The 24,422-nt window shown below is 40.7% G+C and overlaps 1 protein-coding gene across 5 annotated transcripts in view; it reads right to left on the minus strand.

Annotated features, from left to right (window-relative positions):
- The window catches only part of TBL1X (transducin beta like 1 X-linked), a 199,551-nt gene that overhangs the window by 18,218 nt on the left and 156,911 nt on the right, over positions 1-24,422 (minus strand). For all 5 annotated transcript variants that reach the window (XM_066982298.1, XM_066982303.1, XM_048066885.2 and 2 more), the window contains 4 exons: positions 20,228-20,373; positions 17,219-17,468; positions 10,761-10,893; positions 2,255-2,396 (listed from right to left, as the gene is read on the minus strand). In XM_066982298.1, coding sequence (XP_066838399.1) covers positions 2,255-2,396; positions 10,761-10,893; positions 17,219-17,468; positions 20,228-20,373 — 671 coding nt within the window. The remainder of the gene's footprint in view (positions 1-2,254; positions 2,397-10,760; positions 10,894-17,218; positions 17,469-20,227; positions 20,374-24,422) is intronic.

Below are 24,422 nucleotides of genomic sequence, written 5' to 3' on the forward strand. Positions count from 1 at the left end.
AAATGTCAAAGGTCAATACCAGATGAAATCTATTTCAGCCAAACTTTAAGGTTTGTGCATTACGGTTTATGGGAAATCTGAGGCTACATACTGAGAATAGATAGTATCATTATTGTATGACCTAAAGTAAAGGTTAGTACTGCGAATACAAAGCGGAAATAAAACCCTTGAACATCCTCTGAAAAACTGGGCTATACCATCAGATAATATTCAAAAGGATTAGACAAGGAAAAGAAGATACAACAAATTCTTTAGGATTGTTCCAGATAACTACATCTTAGACATACAGAGCCTATAAATCATCAACAGATCATGTAAATCCTTACTAAATCCCAGTTAAGTGAATTTCAGATATCTATACTTGAAAGTAGGACCTAAAAACCTAAGCCACCTACACTCACCATCAACACCTTGAATGCTACCTAACACAAAGAAACTGCTTCCAAGTTGTCTAAATAAAGACTCCCACACATGCTCAGAGGCACAGTACCATCGTGGGCAGCCTCAGAAAAGTTGAACTCGGGTCCCAATTACGAGGAAAGAAGCCCAGTAATCATAATCAGCAAATTACATGTATTCTGCTGGAGGGAGACCTTCATTGAGACCTTCATTTCCAGCACCATGAGTAGAAAAATAGGCTAAAGCATAAAATAATCCTTTAAAACGTTATGTGCACTTCAACCCTCCATAAACAGCGAGTTAGCACAACTGTAGATTTAAGTCAAAGGTATAATGATGTAGGGGGAAGAATATCAAAACCCAAGCCAACTTCACTGTGCTATACACTTACATGGACCACTGATAAGGACAAAGGTGACAGCAAAAGGGAAAAAGGCAGGAAAGCTCAGGGACTAGTCATATGGTTTATCCGAAGTCCTAGGTGGTAATTCACATTTTTTGGAAAACTCAAAGCAAGTTGGAAGCACTTGAATGGTTTAAATTAGGAACATTTCCCTACATTAAGTACTAGCACAATAGCAGTAAAATATCAGTGATCACTGAAGATTGTTAAGGTATAGAACTACTAGAGAAAGTATGCCTTTTTGACTTTTCTCCTAACTGTTCTGCACCTTTGCTTGTCTTTGTCTTTCATCTTTCCTCTTCCTAGTCAATTCGTTTCTTCCTGACAATTTTTCTTCACAGTGATGTACACAGGAAACAAGTAGTAAACATTCTTGGGCCTTATTTTTATTTGCTTTGTTAACTTACCCATGTTTTCTGTACTATTCATCAACTTGTTTCATCGTGTCAAATAAACAATATATATGGGAAGCTGATTTGTGCAGTGGCCTTATCTTTCACTTTTGTGAAGCACCTAGCTCACCTGAAGGACAATGATATTGCAGTAAAGATTAATCAAATCTTGGTCTCTGTCCAGCAACTGAAACTGATGAGAATCCTTTCTGGTACTTAATTTTTAATCTGCTTTCCTAAGAAACCACAATAATGTGATCGCTCTGTCTGTGCTAGTATCAACAACATGGACAGAATGAAAGTGATCTCAAAATTAATTAAGGTTTCTGCAAGGTTTTTTTAAGTTCCTTTTACACTGTTCAGTGACAGAATGGAGACATTAAGCAGTCTTAACGCTGCCCAAAGACGCTGCCCAGACATTGGGGATTAACAATATTTGTCTCCTCTGCTCACTTCAGTCATCCCTGTGCAAGACTGTATTATCTAAGATAGATAAAAGATTTTGCCGGATGAAAGTTAGCAAGGGATCAGGCAAGAGAGCTCCACCTGGAAAGTGGACAGGTAAAAGAGAATGACTACACATGCTCCATCCAAGACAGACTATAATGTGAGCACATTTTGTTATGCACAACATAATTTAAATGGGAGAGGATCTTGACAGTCCAATCTCAGAAAAAGCTTCACTGGTGCTTATATGTCCTTGCATGCCAAAATAAAGTAGCTACGAGATGCAAATACATTATTAATCAGCTTTCATTACTACACAGATTGCTTATTTAATCTTCATTCTTAAAGTCAGCTAAGTTTATTTTTACCCATGCTCCTAAAAATAGATATATAAATACATCATCGTTAAGCTTGAAGATGCCAGCAGTACTGGAAAATGACAGCATGTAGGGGAAAGTTCAGTCTATTATGGGTATCTGAAACAAGAGGTCAGTAGGTTAGGACAGAGGTTCCGGTCATCTCAGATATAAAAGATATGGAGCAGCAGCTGTAATTGCCTCTGAATTAAATTTAGACAGTTAAAAAACATGCACAGTCTTAGAAGCTAGCTTACATTCCAGTCCAATGAAGTCACATCCTTATTGCTGGGGACATCATGTCCTCCTTCTCTTATGCAGTGCCTCAAAACTAGTTGAGTGGAACCACTGTTGCTGTTCTCATTGAGATTCCATATTCTGGCCGTTGAGTCTCCAGATCTATAAAAGCAATCATGCAGAGATGAAAACTTCTCCTGGTGGCGACCCAGCAAACAAAGTAAAAACCTCTGTTTCTGTTTCTATCTGAGATAACGTCACAGAATTTCAAATGCAACTTTCCTCTCCAATTCTGACCTTCCTGCACTCCCCATACCTGCAAGAAAAATTTTTGAAGGCTAAAACATAATTAAGTTACACCTATCATCCGAATCCACAACATAACATAATTTGCTTTATTCAAAAAAGTCGTACGTTTGCCTGCTCCCTACGTTTTGCACTTCATACACATTGCCATGACTGAGATGGTCTCGGGGAACTTAATGAACATTAAGACAGAAACACAAAGGCTGTGTCCACATGCCTCCCACGAAAGGGGTGCACAGACACGTGAACTCCTAATAGCTCGCAGAGCCCCTGCTGTTCCCCAGGGTGGCAGAGTGCTCTGAGGACAGCGCGATGGGACCTGCAGCATCACCACCCGCACAGGCGCAGAGCGTCACCCAGCAGCCGTCATGGGGAAGGGGACCACAAGCAGTGTGACAGAGGTGCTGCAGTGCCTGCCCCCTGGTCCTGACGGAGGATTTTAACCTGCTTCATAGACAGACTATTTTCTAGGAAGACTGATACCCCGATTTTGTCTAGAAAATGTGAAGAGGAAGTGAGAAGCTTCTCATAATCTGCTTATAAATTATATATTTGTTTTCACTTTGCATAAATCTTTCTTCCAATGAAAAATGTCTCTGAAGTCAGAAATCAATTTACAGCAAGGTGGAAGATATTGTTTTCTAGTTTACTGGGATTTGTCTCTTGCTTCTCCCTGCCCCTCTCTTTTTAAACAATCGATAACAACAACAACAACCAAAACAATCAAGTAAGATAGATTGCTTGTTTTGTCCAGAATGTAATTTTCATTTACATTCAGCAAGCAGAAGCTTGGAGCAGCATTGGGATCTCTATTTCCTACAATTCATACAGCCAACATTAAATTTTATTGTTGATACATCTGATGTGTTAGCTTTTCCTTTTTTTTCAAGTAACGACTAAAACTTCCTTTCCCAAAGATGAGCAAAGAGAAAAAGTATTTCCTTGAAAACTAAAAACATGAGATCCATTTTTGCTTTGATAACTCGTGTATTACTGAAAAAGAAATCTATCGCAAGAGAATTTTAAATTTTCTTCTGGTCTACTAATAAAACATTTTAATTATTTATACTAGAAGTACCAAGCAAATTTTAAACACTTCATACTTTTCAAGTGCAAATACTGACCAACAGAGCATCCAACTGGACTGATCTTTGTGCATTATTGTATCAATAATTTAGCCATGTTTTACATGATCAATAGTTCAACTATAAAAGAAAAAAATTCTCTGCCTGTATCGGTGGCTCTGCGGTCTGTTGGGTCATGGCACACCTGGGGAATGTGCCCCCTCTCTCCTCTGAACCCTCTGTGTCAAGCTGAGATGTGATGGCTGGCCAGGGCTTTGGCAGGCTACCCACAAGCTTCTGCTATACAGCCACTCTTTAATTGTTGGCACACATCTTTCACATTAGTGATTAAGAAACAATTTGAATCGATGCAATTTTTGTCATCATACAGAGCTAGGATTGTAACACAACTTCTTCAAAGGTTTAGAAAACTGAACACCAATTTCGCACTTACTGGCTAGAAAATCAGTGAAGTTAATCATAAGGCTCAGAAAATAAGGAACATTTTTAGTTGTGGTAATTCACAATAGTGGGAACGTAAGTCTTTCATAGACTGGGGTTACTGGTTAACATGCTAAGTAGGAAATTGCTTCAGTGCTGGCTTCTCCACTACTAAGACTCTGGGCCAGTTCTGCCCTTACTGTAATAATCCAGTTTGTTATTGGACCCTCTGAATAGAATACTCAGCCACTTGGCTATCAAACACAATATCCTATTGCTAGTTCTAAAAGGGTTATGCTTTGTTTTTCAACAGTTTTATTTAGTCAGTTTTCTGGCTATGCTTGGGCAATCTTATTTTCCAGTATTTTAATTTTGTTTTTCCATTTTCTTCTTCCTAAGGCTACATAAACTATTATGTGTCCCTGCAGAGAGGCTTTATAAGCCTACCAGTGTGTGGCAGGGGTATTTGTGTGTCTTCCCCTTTGTTGCCGGGGAAAGAAAAAGAGTATTCTCTATTCTGGAAAGTATTCTGATTTCTGTTGAATGATTCAGTGAACCCTGCCTTATTAGAGAACCATAGTTCAAGCACAATTCAGAAAGATATTTAATCTCCTTAGCTCACAGAAGCATTTCTATCTGCATGATAAAGCAGCTCATTCCAACATGCGAGTCATGAACACTTGAGTAATAGGTATACTGTTCTGCACTACGGAAGAGTACTGCCAAATTTTAGGAAGGCTTACTTCTGAAGGAATTTTATTTCATGCCCTTCAGCCCTTGTATAATCATGAATCAAGGTGAAAGAATGCTTGCGGAATTTTATTTGTGGCATATAAAATCCCTATTCCATAATAGCCAGCAGAGAGGTTAAAACAGCTGCAGTGTATAAAGAAATTTTAAAGATGATTGTTGAAGCTTGGTATTTCAAATCTTCAGGTGCAGTCTTATAATTACAATAATTTTGATAGCCAGTATTGCTAACATGTATTTAACACTTCTGGCTAAAACAGGTTGGATTTTTTATTTTGCTTTAAAAGAGATTATTAAAAGCATAAAGGGAAGGAAACTCCTCCTCATTTATACACCTAACGTTTCCTTAATAAAACAGGTCTCTTAAAGTAAGTGCTTATGTTTCCTAATGAGTCAGTAGAGGGAAGTGCCTCAGAGGTACCCAGAGGGAGAAGTTAAGTGCCTAAGCCGTATCGGAAGACGTACCGTCTGTCCTGCTGATTCTGCGATACTGCTCCCTGCAACAGGTTGTTCAAACAGAGCTCACCTAATGGCTGACCCATCTGCATTAGCGGATTTGATACAACAAAGAAATTGGCCCCAGTAAAGTCATCTGCTAATGAATAAGCACTTATGGTTAGCAGAATTAACACCTGGCACTGTCTGTGTGTGTGTGTGTGTGTGTGTGTGTGTGTGTGTGTGTGTGTGTGAAATCAACTCCTTCAAACTGGTAATTCAAAAGGATTATTCAGGAGGTAGTTCACAACAGGTCCTAAACAGCTGATGTGAGGAATACAGTAACTCAAAGCATTACGTAAAACCCCAAGATGAAGGCAGAAAATGTCCCAGCGACATCTTTTCCTGCTTCTGCCATATACGGCCTTACTCGAAAGATCTTATGGACAACAGCTTTTATGGCTAGTTCTTATGCTGACTAAGGAGAGCGAAGACGCACGCAGAGCTCTGCAAGATACAAAGTTCCCCTGTCTGAAAGAGGCCAGTGTAGGTCAGCAAAGATAAGCCAAGAAACCTACTGCTGGGTTTTGGGAATGAGGCCAGGTTCTTCTGCTTCACAGCCACGAGAATTACTGCAAGGGCATGGGTGGATGTAAGAGAACAGAGCGTGATCTTGGAAACTGCCTCAATGTCCAGACAGAAGTATCTTAAATCCAACTAGAAAAGCTTTTGAAATTCAAGGCTCCGGCAACCTTGACATTCACAGTCTACTTCAATACTGGGAAATCCAAACATGTTCAGGAACATTCTGGGTCACTGGACCATGATCACCTATGCGAGCAGGCTGGCAGATTGCTCCCTGGCCAGAGCGTGGCCTGTTTGAGTTGGCTCTCTCTGCCGGGGCCGTCAGGGCGCATCGCTGCGCTCGGGGCCCTGCCCATCCCTGAGTAACTCCTGGCCGTAGGGAACAGACCAGAGACAGCCCCAGCGTGCGGCCCGTGGGCAGCCGCCCCGTTTGGCAGCCAGGACGGTTTGCTAGCACAGACACTGGCCGCTGCGTGCCAGCTGGCCTCCGTGCCTCGGAATATTCCCAGGCATGTTTAGTTTGCTAATGTGGACGTAGCTGTAATGAGTTTCTGCAACACCCACAGAACACAACCATCTGTAATAACGTGTGCGTGTCATTCCATTACAAAATAGAAATTGAAAGATATTTCGTGGAAGAGATCAGTCTTTGAAGAGGAGGACACCTGGATTTTAAGAGCAAAATTGGAATTATGGGTGGGGATGGCCATATCTCAAGATTATATACACACATATATATATATTTAACTAGTCAAAAACATTATATGCAATTACTCATTTCAGAATGTTGATTACCTTCATAAGGTGTAATTAGTCTTTTTACAAAAACTGCGTGTATGTTCTTTACTGCACTATTACAATGCTTCCCTTTGTAACATCTAAGCATTCTTCTCATAAGCATCTGGTGACAGCCATGCTTTTGATAGCCTTCACTGGTATCTCTAGTCTCCTCCATCTTCCACTTCAAGGGTTATGGGTGCGGTGGAAGATGAAGAGCAGTTGCAGAATACATTTTTCTGACTGTGATCAGAGAAATTCCTGTATCCACATATATTTTTTAAATAGCCTTTTGCAAAGTCCAGAAAATATACATCCCTGTGCTACCCTTCACACCCTTAAAAGTCATTGTGATTGAGTAGATGGAACATCAAATATACAACTCCCTTTCTGTCAGTGGGGTACTCACTAACTCTGGAAACCGACGCTCTAATTTTGGATAATTTGTTCTGCAAACAAATCCCCTTAACACAGCTTGCTTCAGATTAGGTCGTGAACCTGCATTATTCTTTTAGTGCTTTGAAGATTACATCAGGTTGCTTTCTAAACTGGCACGAATTGTTAGATTTATTACTTGTATAACAGGGCTTGAAGAAAATACTTTGCCACAAATTGAGATTCAATTGCGCTAGGCAGTATATAAACAGAACAAATGCGTTATTTCACTTATTTAATAGTTAGGGTTTTGTATGTGTTTTTTTAAGGAGACAACAGATGGGTACAATCAGGCAGATGGGAAAACAGAAGAAAACTAAGGACTGGGCAGCACAATATGGATATTATAGAACCTAACAATTCATTTTTTGCACATCAGACTAACTGCAGTTGTATTTTTTGAAGCATTACTTTGTAAAGGACAAACAGAACTGCAGCATACTGTATACCTTAGGGAATTTCTCCCGCCTTGTTTACCCGATGCCATAATACATAGTTTACCTGTAGATGATAACCTGCACTATTATTACACCAGACATCTCAAATACTTCTTTGTGCAATGGCATCATCAATCCAATCCCTTCCTTCGGTTTCATTTTTTGCTGTGCGATCCATGCTATTTCAGTCGTGTAAGCTTCATAAGGCACTCACTCATTGCTGCATTATTTGAAGGCTAACTGAATTCACTTTGTTTCTTAGGAGCAGGCTAAAATCTGATCAAGATGCACATGAATCTAAGTCATTTGCATTTTCATTGCACTGCCATTAGTCTGCTTGAGATACAGTACCTGGCTGTGCTTTCAGCCCATGCATGCACTTATATGCTTCCAATATCAATAGCAAAGCTTATTAATAAAGACCTACTACTCTGAATGGCAAAGCCTAACTGAAGGGATAGTGAGACGTTATCTTAAAAATATAACTAATGGTGCTGATTATTGTCCTCCAGCTTTATGGTAAACTGTGTAAGACATCACTGCACCGTGCTCGTCTCTTTATCCATCTACTAGTGCTTAGCACTCTGCAGCAGAATTCATCACCCACTGGTTCCTCAGTCCCAGTTTAAACTTTGCATACAAGGACCATGAACTACAGACCCTGTCAATGCAGCATGGCAAGCACTTGCAAAGACAGTGAGCTGGATACCAGGAAGTAGTTACCAATGCCAAAGCCAACAGATGAGGTCTGAGCACCTATGCTGAGGAGTCTTAACTCCCTATATAATGAGTTGAGAGATGTAGGTACCTGCAGAGGAACAGAGCACTTGAGTAGATGCCTAACTTCAGCTGCGCAGGTATTCTCCAGAATAAAGCAGCATTCTTCACTTCATCTCAGGCGCCACCAGGTGTCCCTAAAGAATAATTCTGTATGGTATTCTTTCTCCCCATGGATTCTTCCTTAGATAATGTGGTTGTGCTAATGGATCATCTGAAGGCTGTTTTCCATAAAATTCAAATAAATACCACAATGGATATGTTTACTATTATAAGGCATGTTGTTTAGGATGACTTGGCTAAAGGAGATCTATTGTATCAACAAATACAGTGCCTCCATTTGAATGATCCTAAATAAAGTACTAAGAAGGACAACAGCCCTCAAGATGGCCCATGAAACTTCTAAGTTTGCCCCTGCTACTGAAAATCTCTCCTAGATTCTATGAAACTTCTCTAGATTTTCATGTTTAATAAGAACGAACCATGAAAACAATTTAATGGGGTTATGTAAATAATTGCATCTTCATTTTTGATGTTTCCTTCACTATTAGGTCAAGATTTAGCATTATCTATGGGTAATTAAAGCATTTGGGCATACATGTATTGAAAAGTTAGAGTATTAAAGTTAGAGTATTCAGCATCACTTATTATTTACAAGTCATTACACAGGACCTAACATTTCATGAGCATCACAGATTCTTTGCCTTCCCCTAATTCATTTTTTTCCCTTGAAAACAACCTCTCAGATTTGGGCCAGAACAATTATGAAATATGCTGCAGTTCTACCACATTCATCAATCCTAATTTTTATTTATTTATACATGACATAAATCTAATTTTATGGCTCATTCAACTATATGCTGGGAAGAGGACGATCTGTGTGAAGTAACTGTTTTATGCTGACCTGTTTTAGTAGAAGAGTGATCTTAATGATCAGAAGTTCCCTTGTTAATAATAATAATAATACTTCGGCTTGGATCTTTGCTAGGGATAAGTAATACTGCCTAATAATACTGCTTGAGATACTAGAAGACTGAGTGGGTAGAAGAATAAGGTTAGCAGAAAATACAGCAAGTGCATGGCACAGGAGCACGGCTGCTATTACTGCTCTCGTCTGTATCATGGTATCACCCACAGACTATAACAGATCAGAAGACTCACCAAGCCTATGGAAAAAAAAGAGCTGAAAACCCACGTAGTTCACCCAAAACCCCTACATACACTTTTTGCAAATTCTGCTTCTGTGCCCACTTAAAATGAATACATGAAGATACCTAGTATTACAAATGTTAAAAAGTTATATTAGGCCTGGACATTCCAGAAATAAATTATATTCAGAAAGATTCTGTTTTTGAAAAATCCTGTTTGTCATCTGAAATCATTCTTTGGAAACTCTGTTAGAGACCTTGTGCTATTTCTCCAATATATTTATTTCTGCTAATTCATTATGCTTTTTGTGCATTATGTTTTTTTGTGCATTATGCTTTTTCTCTATGTATTTCAAGGCTGGAGCCTTGAATTCCCGTTTGCATTCTAATTTTTTAGTTTCATGCATTAAGTGGACGAAGATATCATAAGCCTTGCAAAAATGATCTTGCAAAAAGGGAAAAAAAAAAAGACTTTCCCTTTCCTTGTAAGAAATGTGTTGTGATAACTTTGAATGATGAAGACCCATTCCTTTCCTCTAACTTGTATCAGCTTTCCTACATGTTCTCAGTTAGACCATTTAAATTTTGCCTTCATTTTAAGGTTTTAATTTTAAGTATGGACAAACACAGGTTCCAACACTGAGCACAGCTCTCAGACTATGTTTACATTAGCATTTAAGTTTGGATCGAAAGCGTTTTTTCTAAGTCAGTCTGCTGATTGTCCTACTTAGCATGCTTTGGTTGTCATGGCTGAGCAGCACCAGAGAACACAAATAAGACTATTTTTCAATGAAATTGAGCCAAAATATGCCCTCAAACCATTTCTTAATGATTAGTTTATCAGACATAACCAGGTCCAATCTGAAGCACCCCACTCCAATACAAACAGTGGTGACATAAGGCCCTCACGCAATAGTCCTGCTTTCCAGACCTACTCTAATTTGTGCTGTACCATGCTAATGCAGACACAGCAAAGGAGAACTCTGCTTTAGTCTCTATACTTTCTAAAAGAGAATTTGGATGGCAAAGGCTTTCTGAGACCCCAATGTGCACCATTAACTCAGAAGAGCAGGAGCAGATTGCATGAACTTCTAATACTCTGAGAATTATCCAGTTATTTTAAAAACCTTTAAAATTTGTTAATGTGTATTCAGGGCCACAGAGCACACGTCTTAAATGTGCAAATGCTTCATATTCTGCGTCACCTTATAATTACTTAACTCCTACATAGGTACAGTACTGCTGAAAAAAACAGTTGCAGGCTGGAAAAACAGCAGAGAGATTACTGATTAACCTCTACTATATGCTCTCAAGTTCTTGCATCTCTAAATAGACTCTAATTGCAGCAGCTGGTTTCAGTCATGGTCTTACCCAGATGCTAGCAGGTCACTGACAGGGTTCCAGGCACAGATGAACACCTCTGATTCATGGCCCCGAAGGACTGTTGCTTTGTTAGGAGGAATTTCAACATCCCCGTCAATTTCCATTGGCTTTGAATGATTATCTGTAAGGAGATATATCAGAATAAGTAATTCGCAAGATGCTTTTAGGTCTGCATTAAAAACAGCTGGCTACCTGTGGCCTAGAACTTAAAGCAACATATACGCTACAAACAATGTTCTGTGTGGTGTCACTGACCCTATTATTCTATTTTCTTCCCTAAGGTGATTCAAAGTTATGATATTTTATCAAAATCTAGAGCTTTTGAAGATATTCTGTATAAATGAATGTAGCTTTAAATAGGTAGCATTTATTTCCGTATAGTTCTTCTTGAAGCTGGCTTCATTAAAATCAGCTGATAGATTTATTAAAGCTTGAGATTGATACAGTTGAGAAAAGCTTTATGCTGTTCTTCTAAAAAAGCAGCATGCAATATATTCTTTTTCTTAGACAGTGTCCAGTTAGAAGTATGTGGGGCTACTCACAGATGAAGGATTTATCAAGTAAGGGTCTCATGCCCTGGGCACAGCAGGGAAACGGTCAGTGATCTCCTTAAGAAGGGGACCAAATGTAGGGGACCAACTGATGCACAGATATACGTAACGTGCATGCTGTAATTCTGGGGTTGTTTAGACTATGGTATAAGCAACTTTGCTTCTATAAAGCTCTTTTGTTTCCTTAAGGAAAAAAAAAGTGACTTTTAAACGATGAATTTCTCTTAGTGGCAACATTTCATTCCAATTCGCATCGTAAACAATGTTGTCACTCCAGATTTTCATTGCTTCAGTATAAATGTTCATCACTCAGCTCAAACGACGCCTCCTGGAAGCAACACAAGATTACTGTCCTCGTGAACAAGACACCAGTCAAGGGCAGATAAGGCAGCGGAACAACGGGCAGATGTTATGTACAGAAGTGCAGCCCATTTCACAGAAAGCACATCCAAGAGCAGACGGCTGGCAGGCTGTCAGAGAGGCAGCCTCGTGTTATCTAATCGATGCCTCGGCCAGCTGATCTGCTCTGATTGATCAAAATCCAAGTTCTCATTCCGGGTTAAGTCTTTTCGTTAGTCATTCTTTAATCACATATGGAGATCCATAGGTTCACAAGTAGAATAATTATGCTCCTTTATTGCCACATGTTTATGGCATTTAGAATCAGCCATCTGTCCTGATACTCATGCTCTGTTGAGCTATTGCCCACTGACTGGCAAAACAGACTGTGATGCTACACAACTGCCATCAGAAGGAAGATCTCCAGATTTCTACCCTTACCCATGCTTTCGAATACCCTGATTTGCTCTAATTTATGCTGACTCGTATATGTACCACTGCGTATTTGGGTAGGTACCCTATTAACCGTGTCTGTGCCATAGCTATGCCACAGATTCACAAATAACTCAATGAGTTTCATAGCACTGAGTATTAAAATCAGAAAACAACAGTAGTTTCACAGTTCACATTCCTAATTCAACATACCTGTACTTACAACGATATTTATTACCTATGGACTTGTTGCATAAAACTAAACATTCTAGCTAAACTAAACAAACTAGCACATTCACAAATGCTATTACAAAATTACAAATTAAATTACAAATGCCTATTCACAAAACCTACACCTATGCTGAGTCCCTGCATTAAGCATTGTCCTTGATAACTCCCTGTATTAAAATTAATACTGTCAGGATATACTAGTACTCGAGATCTAGCCTGACATTTGCAGCTGGGAACTCTGATGACGTTCTGAATAATCAGGGCAGTAAAGAGCAAGGCACTCTTCAAGCCGACCAGAAGATACGAGCCTAGAACTCCTCCTCTGTGTCTCACCGCAATGAAAAATCACCAGGTTCAAAGCACACTTTGATGAGAGAAACAGCAGCATGGTAACTATTATGTATTCATCTGTGTCTTGTTCACAGTGTGAGTTGGAAGCTCAGGCTAAATCAAGAAGTAAGATCTTCCAAGTGTTTTAATTTGAAAAATTTAAATGAGACGCTACTCTTACCACATACGATCCTCCTGTTACCTGCCTGTCTCTAAAGGCAGATCTGCTTTTCACTCTTGAACAAAACCAAATGACGGCTTGGAAGCAGCGTTACTCCAAGGTCCTAGAGCTATGAGGTGCTATCAGAGCAAGGCCATCTGATACTTAGAAGTATTTTCTGTTTGTACATGGCCAGATGGAGGAACCTACACAGACACTTTGAATGTTATTAATTACGGTGGAAAAAAAAAACAAAAAAACCCAACAAAGTTGTGCTATGGAAAAGAAACCTCGATCCTTGATCAGCTGATACCTGCATTAGTACATGCAAGACTGACTGGCCTCAGGGAGCAATGAAATACCTGCACAATTTTTTCGTATTATTTTCCACTACCGATTTTGACACCATAGCTTTAATGGATCAGGAGAAAGAGGGAAAAATGAGAAGTCTTTCAGTAATTGTTTGCAATTACTTCCTGTTTTCATCAGTAATTAAATACTGATGTTAAGTAACATTTATATTTACAGGGTTAGTCTTAAGCACAACATTTAAAATACCCCATTGAATAAACAGGATGCTTCTTATTTCTGGGATACTGCTTCAGGCTCTTTTCAGATTTTTATAGACACTGGCAATACAAAACTGATATGATGAAGTTGTACCGAGTGCAACGGATCTTCACAGGTGAAAAGCATAGCCTGTGGGTCACATATTGCAGAACTGTGCTTAAATGTTAATACAAACTATTTTCTAAAGGCCAGAGGATCTTTGGTTGAGACTTCATTATATTTTCATGCTTTTCCTCAAACATATTAAAAATATAAAACCACTGGAAATTAGAAGTTATACCCCCCCCCCCCCCCCCAAGTTATGATTGTTTTCTTTAAATGTAATTTTAACACACCAATGAGTGATTCCAACTCTTTTTTCCAGCAAATGAAAAAAATAATATGTATTTTTAAGATCTTACCAGGGCTAACCCTGACTTTTCTCAGGAAATGTTTTTTGACTTAAATCTTTGACAGGCCATTCACTGATGTTGTTCTTTATGGCTGTAGTTACAATAAAGGAACTGGGTTCAATCTTTTTTCCACAGCTTTATTTTTCTTAAACCCAAGCCAATCCTTGCAAATATAATGAAACAAACGACAGTAAGAAATATTTGAGTTGGAAAACAATCCAAAGTTTGGCTCCATTTCTACATGCCTTTTTTTTTTTTAAACTAATTTTTAAAGTGACTCAAAACTGAAAACATTATTCAGGAAGCAGCATAAGAGGGTAGCAATTTTATCTATTTTTTTCTTTTTTAAAAAAAATCTGCATCTCAAAGTGTTGTTAGTATAAGATTTTTCCTGTCTCTCCCTTTCTTAAATCAAACGAACCTATCGTATTACTTATAATACATAAAAATATATTATATTAAATATATTAAAGCTTTTTTTGGAAGACTTGCAGTGTCAAGGAGAACTCCATGTCAGAATAAATGCAAACAAGATAACCTCCCAGACAGCTCCTCCACCTGCTCCCTGACCCCACCTTTTTACGACAGGTTGACGTGGGTGACTTCCAGACTATGCCTAAGGACCAGCACACTCCCCAGGCCCATCCCAGTATATACCAGTTCTGCAGAATCCAGCAACAGTGGAAATTAAGGTTTGGGAAGACTCTCCTATCTTTCATATCAGCAGTCTTTCCTACCCAGTAGGTCTCCCAGCTTCCCAGCTTTCACCTTACCCGTCTTACGTCCCATCTTAAACTTCTTCTGAACCTATCCTAAACCTTTTGTCCTAAGCTCTTGCCAGATCTTTCATCTTAGTACATCTGAAACTGAACAGACTTTCTAAACACAGTGATAAAGGGTAAGGTAAGGCTGGATATACTATTTGCCATGCATAAGCAATAAAACGGAAGGGCATTACCTCTTTGTTAAATCATTAACATAATTATATTTTTTTAACTTTACCATAAAAGAAGGAAATATAACTGTAAGATCACTAATCAGACCTATGCAATAAACAGACCTATGCCAGCTAGATCTGTTAGTCCTTATTTCTAGTGGTTTCTGATCATTACTGAGGAAGATCTCTTGCAGTTTATTTGCACAGGTCTGCTCAAAGGTGAGAACGTCAGTTGTGCAGCTCTGTACGCATCTCCCATGCATAATCCTCAGTCTGCAGCTGTGCTACACCACCTCGCTGACATCCTCTGAATGACTCAGACAGAAAGGTTACGGTCCTCCCAAGGCAAGGGAAACGCAGATCAGAGAGTCAGCTGTCCCTGGATTTCTCAGCAGCTTCTCTCCAAAGCCTCCTTCTCCATAAACTGCAGACCTCACCTCTTTGCCCACGATGACCAGGTGGCACAACAGCAGCTGCCAACAAGACGTGCCACCTGGCCAGCTACTTCTCAAGGGCCTTTCGTCTTCCCACTGCCACTGCTCTGTTAACTTGTCTGCCTGGCAGGCTCCTTAGCCACATCGGTGCTTTGAAATTTGCAGTCGGGTGGCCGGTCTCATTGGCTGACATGGATCCTGCCTCTGTGAAACTGCTGGACAACACCCACGTCATGCTCTTGCATCTTGCTCCAGACAGAGCTCTTAGATGATACGAAGTCATATGGGACTTCTCCTCCTCGTTACTCCAAGAAAGGTCTGCAAATGTGTGTGAAACTCCTATTAAAAACCACTGCGAGAATGATTATTTCTAATAATAACATGGCAGATCTGAGAGACTGAGGTTTACAGCGCGGTCACACATCTGAACTGATCTGCAAGGCTCCCCTTTTTTTAACCCAATACCATGTGTGCTTCTTCAGATCAGAGGAAGTAAGTCTGAGAGGTTCTGCATTTGTGATGATCTGATAATTGGTTTTCTGCCTTCAGAATTTGTTTTCTGTCCTGAGACAGGAAAACGTTCCCAAAAACTTTTTACCAGTGGGCTGAAGGAAAGGGTCAACAAAAACAGATTTCAGCACTTCATACATTTCAAAGTACTTTCATTTCTGTTTGTACCCCTTTGTATATGAAATAAGTTCAATTTCAAAACAAAGGATCAGCTGCAAGTAAAACATTAACATTTCACAGTCTAAAAACAGGTAGCATTTTGGAATTTTTCAGAACTTTAAAAAAAATGTTTTCTCAAAACCAAATGTAATTTAAATCCTTTCAGTGTTATTGGGGAAAACCATCCTGTCTAACTGGAATTCTCTGAAGAAAAACCTGGTTTGAAAGCATTTTTCTCACTGACCCGTAGAGGAATCTATTCAGGTTGAAGAGAAGACAGAGACTGATAAAGGCATCTACACTGCAGAACAAAGAAAATCTGTTACGTGACAGCAGTCTTGACCTGTTATTTGTCTAAGCCAAAGAACTCTTGGGGTTTCCTACAAAACCTGCCAGGCACGTTCCTCTAGAATTTTTTCTGAAGGAAATCATGCATGGAGGTTTCATTTCAGATGTTACCCAGTGCCCTAATACGGCTTTCACACAGAAACTAGAACCATGAATCACATCTGCTCCGCAATGTTAGCACAGCCATCGAGATTTAGCTACACCCACAGCTACGTGCACTCCTTGTTTTATACGCCTAATGCTAGACATCTAGGACATGAGCTCAGTCTGTCACCAGTAAAACAAGGGTGAATTCAGAGCTCTTGAGGACTGCCTGTTCCCATAGACTAAGGAAGCCCAGGGAAGGTAGGACCTTCACTTAGATTCCTGCAGTAGACCGGATGACTAAGCATGTGCTGTGAAATAAAAAGGCAAGGAAGTCTCTCCTCTGTGCCTTAAAAGCAAGTTGGCTGCTTCCAAACTGTCTGCTGGGAGTGGTCCTTGGCTCACAGAAGCCTCTACCCTGTTTTTGGCCATGCTGTACAAGAAAGGATAGGCTAATCTGTGCCAAAGACCATGCCAGTAATGCTATGGATCATTACAGGGTAGTTAGTGCTCAAGGCTGTGCTTTGGCCTTGCTTTATTTATACAAGTATGGCTTGTAGGTCCCAGACTCTCAACCACCTCTCTCTAGCTTGGCCAAAACGATCAACTGCGGCTACAGCTTGTCCCAACTCTTATCATATGTCTAAAAGCACCTGAAAAGCTGCTAATATTAACAAAGTCCAGGTAGCCTGCTTCTAGGAAACTGCATACAGCTCCATTTGATGACACTGGATTCAACTTGCAATTTTGAAGGTATCTGAGGATTTTGGATTCCGAGAGTGCACCAGCAAAACACAGCATTGTGACAGGAAACGTGGTGTTCACTCAGAAGTCTTTCTAGAAAAAACCCATCCTCCTGAAGTAATTCCCCTGAGTTTCACCGCCTTACAGACACCAACTAAGTACAAGAGGGTTATTCAAAATCAAATCTACCCCAGCAGAGGAAAGCAGCTGCAGGGGTTGCCTTACTTATTGCATGTGCCCCATTCTCCTCTCCATTCACAGTGGCTTCTCCGTTCTTTGGTGTGTTCTGCTGGGAAACAGCAGTCGTCGTCGCTCCCGCTGTTGCTGCCGTTGCTGCCGCTGCTGCCGCTGCACTGGCTTGTTGCTGAGCTAGTTTCTCTCTGAATGCTTGCTGCCGGGTCTGTACAACATCAGGCATCACCGCGTCTATCAGAGACAGTGATTCTATTGGCCTGCCGTCAAATACTGTACCATCCTGCAGGGAAAACGAGCCAAAGTCAAATTGCAGGTTTAGGACCTTCACCACTGAGGTTGGCAAAGAGGCAATGCTATAAAGGAACAAAACTAGGCTGTGAGAAGACGCTGCGTTTTGACCTAACCAACTGTGCCACACCACTACAGAGCAGCCCTCTCTCAGATCCACAATGGTGGTACCTAGAGATCTGCTCTGTGAAGGGATAATTCATTGGAATTTTATAGAAGAATCAGGCATCTGAACTCTTTACAGAAGCAAAAATATTATGCTATGAAAATAAAATGTCTGAATGACAGAAAGTGTCTCTTTCTTTAGTATTTTAACAAAAAGAGCAATGGCTAAAGCCATGACAAAGCCAGACAGGCCTTGGTTCACGGTTTGTCTTCCTCCACTAGCAGGGGGCATATGACTGGAAGCAGATGATGAATAACAAGTCTCAGACGAAACAAGAGTATGTGCAAATTCACTGGTTTCTTACATCACATTCACCAGCCCAGTACCACCAGTTGTAGCTGATTGTACAGGGCTTATTTGCCATCATTTTTCCTGGTTTTCCCCAGTTTCATTAACAACAGTTACAACTCTCATTTTGATTTCTGTAAATTAGGCTTCAGGTTTAACAACCAATTGAGTTAACCTTTAAGGGTTACTTTTAAAGGCGTAATGCAGGCTCAGGTTAACAACTACTGTATCTACTTAGATTTCCTTCGCTTTCACTTTCCTGTCATCATAATTATGGGAAAAATGTTTTAGAAGGCTCTATACTGCAGAATTTTACTGACCTTCTGCAAACTCCATTTAATGGTTTGAAATAAACAAGACTCAGCCGTGAAAGATTTGGATTTTAGGAACAGCATGTATGGTTTGGATATGGACAGATGAGGCAGCTGGGAAGCAATATCATTTTCAAAAGATACCAATAACTAATAAGAAAAAATAACAGTTTGGCTTAGTAGTCCGCTTCTGTTGGACTACTCATTGAATTATCCCTTACAATTAGATTGTTAAAATAATACATATTTGTTTCCTTGTGGGGAGGAAAAAAGAGGAAAGAGTCATTAGAGAAGACAAATGTAAGTTCTCTTTCTCCTCAACATTTTTTATGCAAATGTCTCTATAGCCATTTATTTGAATCCTGGCTCAAGTCCTTGCTACACTATGAGAAAAAAAATGTTTGCCAATGAATTTTGGCATCTTACATTTTTAACTGTAAAATTGCTCACTGGAATATTTCCATAACTGTCCTTTCACAAATCACAAACAATACTTCAATTTTGTACACATAATTTATAAACTCACTGATTACTCGCCACTCTTAAGGAATATACACATAGAAGTAGATTTGTAGCCTTAATTGGCATGCAGACTGTAGAAAGAATGGCTTTTGTTTTGCCGTACGGTACTTATAACTATGAATTTGAACAGAATCAAACCCCTACGAAAGCAAAATAAATATTAAGTGTGACAACACATGTATTTTTAAATCATTCTCTCAACTGAGGCCAGTTCTGAAGCTGAATTCACAGGAGCAAGGCCTTATACCTTTTGTACAACCTGAACTAATAGGTGCTTTTCCTGGTGAGAGTTTCTAACTGTGCAGCTCTAATATCAGGCACAGGGCAAAATGTTAAGTAGTAGCAAATTGAGACAGATTCCTCACACTGGTTTGTTATTACAACTGCATCAAAGTGCAGCTTGGCACGAATGTCAAATGTCACTGCCCCAATTAAAAACAATACATACACAACTCTTAAACATGGTATCGAGTCATAAAAAAAAAACTATACAGAATGTTAGTGATAAAAACAAACGAGTTTCCAAACCACACATTATAAACACTGCTTTTTCTCTATTTTACATTCCTTTGTTCTCACCCACGTCGTTTGCATTCTACATTCAGCTATAGAGGAAAAAACAATAGCTTTTCATGTATTTTTATGTATTAATATTTATTACAGATCTCTGACAAATACCTGTGGTAAATATTTCCTAAGGCAGCACTTGCTTATCTGTCATGCTCCACTCCCTCTTGAAGCATTGTGCCTTTAAGGTTGTCAGGACAAAAAACCTGGCTTCTCCTACATGCCCCCTTTGCTTCCCCTTGCAGTTCAGTGAGAACAGGACACTCTGTGGCTGCTCGTACAATCCACACAGACAACCAGTGACTCAGGCAGGGTTAGAATTTGCACACTATTGTTTTGGCATGTCCGTTGCGGGGTGCTGCCTGGTCTTTGCATGATCCGAGCCAAAGTCACTGAAATCAGAAATGTCCAGTGACTCCAGTGGATTTTTAGTCAGGCTCCTCACGGCATGCAAGCAGCACTGTCTTCTAATAGGTGTCAGGGACTGAAGTTTTAAGCAACACTGCGGGCTTTTCCTGTCAAATTCTGCTGTCACCTAGAAAACACAAGGCTGTAAACGCAGACACATTTTCCTGTTTGCTGCAGGAATCTGCACACCCCTGGCTTGCTGACTTAGGTAGTTGGAACACCACAAAACCCGTTTAAGCAACGCAATGGGGGCCTCAATGCCACAGCGGAAAACTGTGTAATGTGTCTCAGAGTCTGCCGGCGGTGGGGCAGAACAGGGTTGAGGTAAAAAAAGGGCACCGAATCAACAGAAACTGAGGATGGGTGGCTGGTGCATTTGGCTGTCGAGAGACATCGCTGGGCGAGCTCCAGTGTGCTGGTTGGCCACACCGGCGGTCCCCAGGCATGGGTGTGTGGGGCTGTGGCAGCAGTGGGGGTACTTATACTTACTTCGTTGATGCTGATCTCAGCCTCCACATACTGGAGCCCCTTCTGGAGGATGGAGATGAGTGCAGCAGGTGGCACTAGTGTTCCGTTGATGTTGGACTGACTGATGTGGCTCTCGATACCGAACGTGAAGGCCGAGTGGGAGAAACCTGAGAGCAGGAAAAGGAAGCCATGACATGAAATCTGAACGCACCAGCCAGATACACCTTCACGGTCTAAAAATAATCCTGCCTCAAGATCAGAAAGACGCTGCAGCATAAATGGGGGAAGGCGGGCGGGCTGCAGGCGACCGCGGAGGTTAACGAGAGCCATCCTGGTGCCTCCGCCGCCGCCACCGCCTGTCCCCCTCCCCGCACGCCTCGTCTCGTGGGCAGGCGGCGTCACATGGAAATGGCAACGCACATGGAGGAGAGGAGAGCCGGCTGACTGAAAACCAAAACACAAACATGAAAAAATATGAGTCACCGCAAGGGCAAGGCCAGCTAATAATAAAAACGACTCGGATCTTCATCTTCCTTTCTACGTTTTCGTATCGGTGCTTCCTGAAGCTAAAGACTCAAACCCCTGTCAGCGCACAGGCTGTACGAAATCAGGGCCCCGACACAGCTCACACAGGGGAGCCTCTCTCTTGTGCAAGGGAAGAGGTTTCAAATCCTCTGGTCACCACATTTATTGCTAACACGACATGCAGAGCGCTGCCATTAAAACACGCAGCAACAGAAAGGCCTCTCCCGCAAACCCGTTTTCTGAAAGTGAACAGTAACAGCAAACATAATTAATCGGGATCTGTCAAACAGCAGATGACGGCCCAATTCGGCGGCCCTCCCTTCAACCATAATTCTTTCTCTTCGCCATTTCATTTTTGTTGTTGGCCTAGAAGTAACCGGTCTTGAAGTGCGACCAATTTTCGGGAGCTGCGCCGTCATCGCTGCGAGGACCAGCCTGAGCGTCCGAAGGCAGGCGCCGCAGACGGACCGCGCGCAGGCGATGCGGGGGGAAGGGAGAACAGGATGTAGATATAACTGTAGGAACCCATTTATCACCACGCTGTCTCCAGAGCATTAATCTAACATTAAAAGCATCGGGGAAACCACCCATGCACTGTCTCGAACAGGAAGAGCCCCAGCAGTCTCCACCGACCAGACAAGAGGAAAAAAAAAAAAAAAGAAAGAAGAAAAAGAAGGCAGCTCACAAATGAAAATACTTCCGTTAAATATAGCTATGCCGCTTCCCCTTGTCAACAGTAGTTTCATTTATAGTTTTGTCCGTTAAGGGATTTCCCCCGTATCACTGCAGTGTCCGATTGTGTGTGGGCCGGCAGACGGGATTTGGGGCTTGCTCCACAGCATTGCTTTCTCTCCCTCTCTCAAACTGTTTTCAAGGCTCTTTTTGCAACCAAATCAATTGCGCTCACAGGCAGCAAAACCAAAGAAAGAGAATGCCTCCCACACGTGAAAACTGAGGTACGTATTTCTCCGTGATTCTCTTCCCCTACACATTTTTATTTCGACGCTGTTTTTCTTCTCTTCCATGTAACAGCCTCTGTCCTCTCCTTTCCCTACCATGCTTCCCCCTCCTAGTACTCCCCCAGTTTTTTGGGATGCTTGGGGACACCTTTTAGAAAGTGTCAGGTCCACCTATGAGCAGACTTACAAATGATTACAAGGCATGAAAACAAAGCACAGGGAAAAAAGAAAGAAAACAAAAACAAAAACAAACACCTGAAAAACTGCAGTATCATTCATCTAATCCCTGGACCCCTCTTACTCTGTCTTGCTCTTTATGTCTTGTGGTCTAGTTTATGAGCTGCTGGACCTCCTGCTGCATCCAAAATAGACTGTAAGATCTGCAGGGCAGTGCTTTTGCCTTGTTATTTGTTCTGCAGAACACCTAAGCACATTGCTGGGTACCACAACAAGAAAGAAATGAAGCATTGAGCATACACAGCCTGAGTCAGGGAGACCTAGGGTTTGATGGCTGAACACCGAGATCTCTATGTATATATAAATATATGGCATGCTACTAATCAGAATTAGGGAAACAGATCCTGCTTAATGTATATTTATGTGTATTTAAATTAAACAACAACAGTAATAATACCTTCCTGAAAAGCAGTGGACCTTAAAAGGCATGACGGATTAATCAGCCAATCTACTTAAAAATGCAGAAGACTCAGATAATTAAGCTGTCGTCCAGAAGCGCTGAATTTCACTGCTAAAAGAGACAGTAGCTAATCTGTGAGTTGGTAGCTCAGAATTTTGTAAAATGGTCTCTGATTTGATCAAACGGCAGATAGCAGAAAAATGGTCAACAACACACATATGGTAAGAAAGTGGAAAGCCATTACTGTGTATCTACAGCAGCATTAATTTTAACTATTACTTTGTACCTGTCGTTAGGACATTTGGTATCTTGCAGACTTTTAGCTGGCTCCTGTCACATCTAATTTCAAGTCACATCTTTGCCAGCAGACGGGTTAATGTTGCATACAGCTAACCTCTTCGGCCAGTTGCCACATCCCTGAAGAGCAACACCTCTCACCTGACTGCGTGTGGGAAAAGGGACTTCTCAGCACAAAACCCAGATGTGTTATTGAAATGAATCCTTTCATTTGACTGTTTCTCTCCATGATAAGAAACTGTTACCAAAGCATTCATGAGATGACAAAACACAAAACTCTTGGCTACGTTCTCACGGAATAGCAATCTCACTCATGTCTCCAGCAGTTAAGACAAATTTTCCCAAAATCTTATCTGGTAAGATCCAAATACTGAAATCAACAGAGTGAAACTGCTTAAGTGGGTGCTGCTGGACACTGTGTTCCTCACTCCTCTTGGAAAAATCCTAACATAGTATGGTCCTAACATAGTATTTAATCCTAACATGGTATTTAAAAGAAAAGAAAACACCAAGAAATAACTCAACCAAACAACTGATAGCTAATTATCTCCCAATTTTTTGTATCCTGATAAACGATACGATTTATATAATGCAACATGAAAGTACACGGATTTTAAAAGTCACACACAGTTAAGAAAATCCTGAATGAAGCTGTACCCATGTCAGGTTCCTGATAACACTGAAAAATCACTTGAGCTTCACTTTTATAGTTACCAGATGTCATCAGTTCTCTTCGGGGCTCTGTGTGCGAGTGCACTGAATTATACAGCGATGCTGCAGCTCTTTATAGTTCAGTCATATAAAAAGGTGATTTCTATTAAACGAAGGCAAGTTTCTTTTAAATGCTAGCTATTTAAATGCTTGTGTTACAAATGTTAACTTGGCCCTCCTTCTGAAGTTCTTGAAACCACATTAGGAAGCGCAAAGCCAAGAAACCAACACACCACCCCCTCGGTGACTGTGCAGGCTGTCAAGGCAGTCAGGGAGCAAGAACAGCAGGAGAACGTGCTCAGCAAACGGGAATCTTAGGGACGGATGTGACAGGGACGATATGCAACTCCAGCAGACCAAAACTCAAAATGCTGCTGTCAAAGGGAAATGAATGGAAGAAGGAAGTTGCAAATCTGTGTCCACCATATGCATCACTTCTCATAAATTCTCTCAGTCCAGTGATTATAACAATCACTCTATAAAACATTGATTTATACCCAAATAGCACCAATAACTGAAGTCTTAATGTCGTAAATCCTTTGAGGACATATGCTGTGAGACTCTGAGCTTTTAAGATTGAAGATGTGAACACAAAGGGCTGAAGGGGAGGGACCATGGCCACATCCTGAACTGGTTTTGTACCAGTGAGACCAGTGAGTCACTTCTGCAGTGATGGGACTGGTACCCTAAATGTCATCATTCAGCAGACTTGAGAGGATGGCTTCAAGGTCTTTCCTGCCTCAATCTAGAGAAAAGATGGGAAAACACAAACTGTCGAACTATGTGCAATGTTTAAAATGTTATCATACATGAACAAACATTCAAATGAACAGTGGTTTACCTGCAGAACTTCGTATGATCACCTTAAAGGGAAGCGATCTATCAGCTGTGGGACAGTTGGTCTTGAAAGATTTTACAGAGCATAAAAGCACAGAGGACATAACGAATGCATAAAATAATGACTTTAATGAACCCCACCAAATAAAAATTGTTATGCAAGTGTTTTTGACTTGAAAAGTTAAGTGAAATTCCTCATTTAGAGATTCCTGCACTTTTGTACTGACAGTGATAACAGATCCTGGTTCTG

Source organism: Anser cygnoides, chromosome 1 (assembly GCF_040182565.1).
Source record: "Anser cygnoides isolate HZ-2024a breed goose chromosome 1, Taihu_goose_T2T_genome, whole genome shotgun sequence".
Taxonomy (NCBI): domain Eukaryota; kingdom Metazoa; phylum Chordata; class Aves; order Anseriformes; family Anatidae; genus Anser; species Anser cygnoides.